The following is a 5,709-nucleotide window of genomic DNA, read 5'->3' on the forward strand; positions in this document are numbered from 1 at the left end:
CCTCCCAAGTGGCCCAGCACCAGCTTTCACAAACGATCTCTTTGGCATCTTCAAAGGTCCAAAAGAATCTCCAAAAGAGATGCCTCCACAATCCACCCCTAAACCTCAAAGCAGCAAAATGAAAGATGTCATTGGGTCTGTTCCAGCAAAAGACTCTAGGAAGACAGAAGATAGTGTTGCAACCAGGGAGTCTGAAATAGATATGTCAAGCTCTCTGAAGCAGGACATATTGCCTGTCTCAGTAGAAGAGAACTTCACAAAAGAATCTCCCACGAAAACAGAAAATGATGAAAACAGGAACTCAGAAACCTGTAAAGAGGAACCTCTGAAGATCACTCCAGAAGCAGTGGTCTCTGGTGAAAGTCAAGTCCCGGAGGCTCTGCAGCTGGTTAGTGATGCACAGCCCTCTGAGATGATAGATGTTAAACCATGCCAGTCTGATTTCAGTAGTGCAGTCAGTACAGAGCAGGCTGAGGCCACTGACCAGACCAAGGTAAGTCCATGCCAGCTAGACATGTCTTCACATGTAACAGAGGAACAAGATGCTTCTACAGACAAAGCAGCTGTTGACTCCCTTCAGACTGGCTCTAGTGGTGGGCTTGAACTGGAAATTGAAGCCCCAGTTAATGGGACAGACACAGACCTTTCCCAATCAAATAAGAGTGCTGCACTTGAATCAGAGCCTGCTGTTCCAGGGGATCAGGCTAATGCTGGCATTGACCAGCCAGACATGATCAGTAGTGATGGCAGAGAACCCATGGCTCCTGTTGATGAGCCCAGTGTTCAACACCTTCAGCTGGATGAACAAGAAAAAGGTGAGGTAGAACTGCAAATTGCTGGACAAGAAAAGAATCTGTCAATTAATGAGATACCTGAGGAAGGGATTTCTTCTGAATGTGAGTTGAAGAAACAGGGTAAGCCTAATAACGCTCCTACAGATGCAAACAGCAGTAAAACGGTCTTCGAAATACCAAGCATGCCCAGTTTGCCAAAATTCAGCTTTATGTCATCTGCTGATACTGGAAGGCCATTTGGGTCTTTCTTCTCTCAGCAGCCGCCTTCTGTTAATAAAGCAGGGACAGATCAGGGCCTCATGTCCAGCTTTAAGAAACTTTCTTCAAGTCTCTTTGAAGGAGGCAGTGAAGAAAAGGTGAGTAAACCAGAGAGTGCCCAAGGAGCAGTGTTTGGGAAAAAGCTAGATTTCTCCTTTCCCTGGCAAAAAGATAACAAGGAGACCTTTGCCAAAAGGGAACCACATGTACCACCGCAGGCTTTGTCAAAACCAGATGACAAGGTGTTAAGAACAGTCAGTTCAGATGAAAACTCAAAATCTGCAGTCTCAGATCAACTGACTGATGCAAATATAGAAGTAAACTTGTCTTCAAAGCAGCCTGACATTGTAGACAATGAACTTTCTGAAGAACCATCTGGTGCAAGCACTGTTGATGATGCATCCAACAAAGAGCTGGGAGAGAAGTTTGATAAAGAGCCCGAAGATCAGCAGAACGTGATTTCCAGTGAATTGCAGAAAGATCAGGCAGATGAGTATGCACCAGAGCAGCCTGAACTGAAAGAAACTGAGCTTGATTCAGCTCCTAATGGAGCCGTGCTTCTTCCTAGCACGCAGCCTGCAGATCTGAATAGCGTGGAACAACTGAAGGAGAAAAGGCTAGTTACAAATCAGGCATAATAAATGGTTTCAACTGATTGACCATTTATAATGCAATACTGCAGCAGTAGATGTTAGCCTTGGTGTCTGATGTTAGTAGCTCAGTCCCCTCTGTATTTGTTAAGTGTTTTTGGTATCACTGATAGCTGTCACAGGGGATGTGGTAAACCGCGATCACTAGTAATGCACAAACCCTTATACTATTTTCTTGACTTTCTCCTCTCTTTTTTCTGTAAGTGTTGATTGGATTTCCCATGCTCTTGCACTGTGTCCTGCTGAATGAAATGCTTTTAGTGCTAATTTCATTAGCCTTTCAGAAATTTAGTTCTTTGTGTGTTAATTCTGCTGCATACAATTCACTTTGCTTTCTTGTTTAGTGATAATTATGTTGTGTGTGTTAAGAAAAATCAACAGTAGATAAGGTACTGAAAGGAATAACCCTGTTGTTTTCAAACTGCAAAGTAAAAACTTAATTTTAGAGAAAAACTTTACTTACTGCTAACATATTGTAGAACTAAATAGGTTCATTTCACGTTACTGATGCTTGTAAAACATTTTCAGAGATATCAGTGAAGGTATTCTAAGGCTTGCTCTTCCTAAAATCTCTGCAAAAGGTATTTCATGCAGTTAGGGAAGCTACTAAAGGAAAGTATCAGTATTTCATGAGGCTGTATTCAGACCTGTGCATGTGTCAAGTTAAAATTGCCATCAAAATTTGAACTGGAGACTTGAATCACCCACAGATATGCATTTAGTAAGTGGAAGCGGTTCTGTCTCTGATCTGACAGTTGCTGCACTGCACTCCCCAAACTTCCTGTCTGGCTTCAAATTCTCCTTACTGTACAAGTGAGAGAAACATTAGTGCTGCTTAATTCTTGGATTGAAATATTTACCGTGGCTGAGCCACAGTTTTCCTGACTGCATGAGAAATTTAGAAATTTCCATTCACTGTAATTTGTGTGAGGATTCTGGGGATTCAGTTCTGGAAGTGGTGTCTTGAATCATAGAGATCACGCCCTTGGAGTGGTGGTATGTTTTTTTGTTTTGTTTTGTTTTTTGCATAAATGAAATTGTTGAGAGGGCTTTATTGGAGTGAGATATGCAGCATCGCTTTGTGAACAATTGCTCTGCTTTTGTAACAGGTTTTAAGTTTGGTGGTCTTAACCTTGATCTTGATTTCAGGATATTTTATTATAATCATATTATATAAATATAAACAAACTTAACTTCTTATTAACAGCCTAAATGGTCATGGTTAAGCTGCAGTGAAACTGTAGAAGTCAAACACTTCCACTCTGAATTCCCATGTTTCCATTTTTATTCCTCTCTGGCTATTAGAATATCTTCACTGGCAGTGTCTAGATGATGTAGGGTGGGGAAGTGAACAATTGGTGCCCGGCAGATTTTTGTGACTCCGTATCATACATAATCTATGTAGTGGTAGGCTGTGTATTTCTATTGCCTACCCAAGTTTTGAAGTTCAGAAGTCTAGACCTAGTTCAGGAGGCATAATTGCTAGGTATGACTTCATAACATATCTTTTTAGTATATTTAGTGTCCCATGCAGGGTTTTAGATGTGTAAATTGCTTTTCATTTTTCAAAGTGATTGCTTTATCTGACGGACTTTCTTATTCTCTCATAGTCCTGCTGGCAGTAGTAGATATGGCTCCTCTTGTAATGTCAGCCAGGGAAGCTCTCACCTGAGTGAGCTGGACCATTCCCATGAAAGTGCCCATGGCTCTGAGCAAGATGACGATCACCAGGAAAGGGAGTCAAATCATTCCTACCGCAGTTCGGGCAGCTACCAGAAGGATGGCCAGACATGGCTCAGGGAGCAAGAGGAGCCTCGCAGCAAAGGAGGGGAGGAGAAGGTCTGCGAGACAGAGGAGAAGCATACAGATCACTCTGCAGCTAAGTTACCCCTGGCACTTGACAAGCCCAAGGATGTTGATGCAAGAGCCCAAGTGAGGTAGGTGAAGTGCCCTATTCCTGAGATCTTTTCAACTCATTCAAAGAGGATTCGTCCCTGTTGTTTCCTGGTGGAAATTTATGTATATTGTTTTTGCAGTTGTCTTTTACAACAAGCTTGGTGTTGCTGATCTGTGAAACATTTTTATGTGTAGAAACAGTTATTTATGAGACTTTGACTAAACTTAAACTGTATTTTCTATGTACCTGTTAATCCCTTAAAATTTAACTGCTGCATTTTCTGTTTCTTGTTTGATAAATGTAGTTTAGTCCAAAGATAGCTGCTTTTATTGCTCATGTGTGATCAGGCTTATGCATGAGCAGCCATCTAGTGATGGTTGGAGCTGCATTCGTTCTTTTCTTGTATAGTAAGCTACCACAGCTAGAGTTACTGTTTATGTAGTTGCAGGTTGTAGACTTACCATGTGAATTGATGTGTTGCTCTAACTCATGATGGCAGCTTTTCTTATCCTTGCACTTGGGCTTTACAAGCTGTTGACAGTATTGAAGACAGTCCTCAAAAGTTTGCAAGCAAAGTTTGGAGGAGTAATGCTCTGGATTATGTATAGGTTTTACAGGAATTTCAAATTCCACCACTTAGGTTTGAGAGTATCTATCTTTTCCTGAGGTAGTTAAATCATTGCAGCCCTTAGTGTGGACACGGTTATATTTTCATAAGCATGAGGGATTATTTTCTTCTGGTTAAGATGGATGGATCAGTTAGATTCATGGAAAGATGTCTGCCTGTCTGTAGTCTTTGGGGGTTACAGTATGGATTGTACAGTTACACTGGTGTCATTGTGCTTATGTGAAAGAATTAACGACAGCAGTTCATGTGTAGGCAACTCTTACACTAAAGATATAAAAAAGGAAAACAAGACTAGCAAGAGTGTTAATCTGTTCTTAAACTCTGACTCACTTTCCTCTTCTCATTACAGAGTCTTGTCCCAGAATGGCTGGCCTATATTTGCTTACATGGAGGGTTATTCACGTAGTCTATTCCAAGCTAATTTAGGCATCTAGTTTATTACTGCATCACTGGCTCCCATTCTCTCCACTGTGGTAACACTTGCCAGTCTCCATAGAATACACAGGGAACTTAGCTCTGAACTTTGGTCTCTGGATTTGCACCTGAGCTAGATGTGTAGCATGGATGCTTGTTGCTATCAGCTATTTTAAATACTGTGCCTTCTGCATCTCAGGGTGATTGACACCTCAACAGCATACAAAGGAAGGGATACAATCAAAGGCCCAATGTATCATGAGGACGGAGTATAAAATGTGTTGTGGGGTGCAGAGGTGAAGCTTTGCTGCCAAATACTTGTGCCCTCTTGAAAAGCTGTAGGAAAAAGTAGAGTGAGACAGGTGCAGGGATTAGGAAAAACATACCTGAGCCCTGTTGCCAGCCTTTCCACTGAAAAGAGGCTGTAAATTCTTAGCAGTAGGAGTGGAAAGAGGCAGTGGTTAGAAGAGACCTGCAACAGGTATGAGGATGGAAAGTCTTCTGTCTGCTTCTTTGTATGCAATTATGATACCACTGTGCTGAATTGGCTTGATCAGGAATCTTGGACAGCGTTTCTGATGATCTGACTGATGACTTCTTTCTCCTGGAGCTATTTTTAATAATGAAAATATTTTGAACTAAGCTTTTATCTATGTGGATTTTCCACCAAAAGACTAGGATTGTACCCTAGTTTATATTTTTCAGCTCATCAGTTTCCAAGATAGTTCTTGTACATGAGAAAATCTCTACTTCAGTTTCTCACTTAACATAATGTGTGCATGGCTATGTTTGCGAGGAGTTTGTTGGTTGCTTCAGCTTCCAGAGCTGAAGCTGTGATTGCACTATGTAATGCTGAATCTTTATGTTACATATGAACATTTGCCATATAGGGATTTTCTGTTTCTTGTTCTTAAGCTACCACGGTGACAACGAACCACCACCATTTTCTCCAGCAAGAGCCCATTGGATTCGAGCCATTAGCAAAGTTCGACTGCAGCTTCAAGAGGTAGGATGGAGAATTGCTTCCCTCCTTCTCTGTGTTTCCTGAGTTTTAGATCTGTGGCTGAA

At 41.4% G+C, this 5,709-nt stretch overlaps 1 protein-coding gene across 5 annotated transcripts in view; it reads left to right on the top strand.

Moving 5' to 3' along the window:
- The window catches only part of UNC13B (unc-13 homolog B), a 212,801-nt gene that overhangs the window by 76,389 nt on the left and 130,703 nt on the right, over positions 1-5,709 (top strand). For all 5 annotated transcript variants that reach the window (XM_080573395.1, XM_080573397.1, XM_080573396.1 and 2 more), the window contains 2 exons: positions 3,313-3,639; positions 5,557-5,647. In XM_080573395.1, the coding sequence (XP_080429521.1) occupies positions 3,313-3,639; positions 5,557-5,647 (418 nt within the window). The remainder of the gene's footprint in view (positions 1-3,312; positions 3,640-5,556; positions 5,648-5,709) is intronic.

Source organism: Anser brachyrhynchus, assembly GCF_964034855.1.
Source record: "Anser brachyrhynchus genome assembly, chromosome: Z".
Classification (NCBI taxonomy): domain Eukaryota; kingdom Metazoa; phylum Chordata; class Aves; order Anseriformes; family Anatidae; genus Anser; species Anser brachyrhynchus.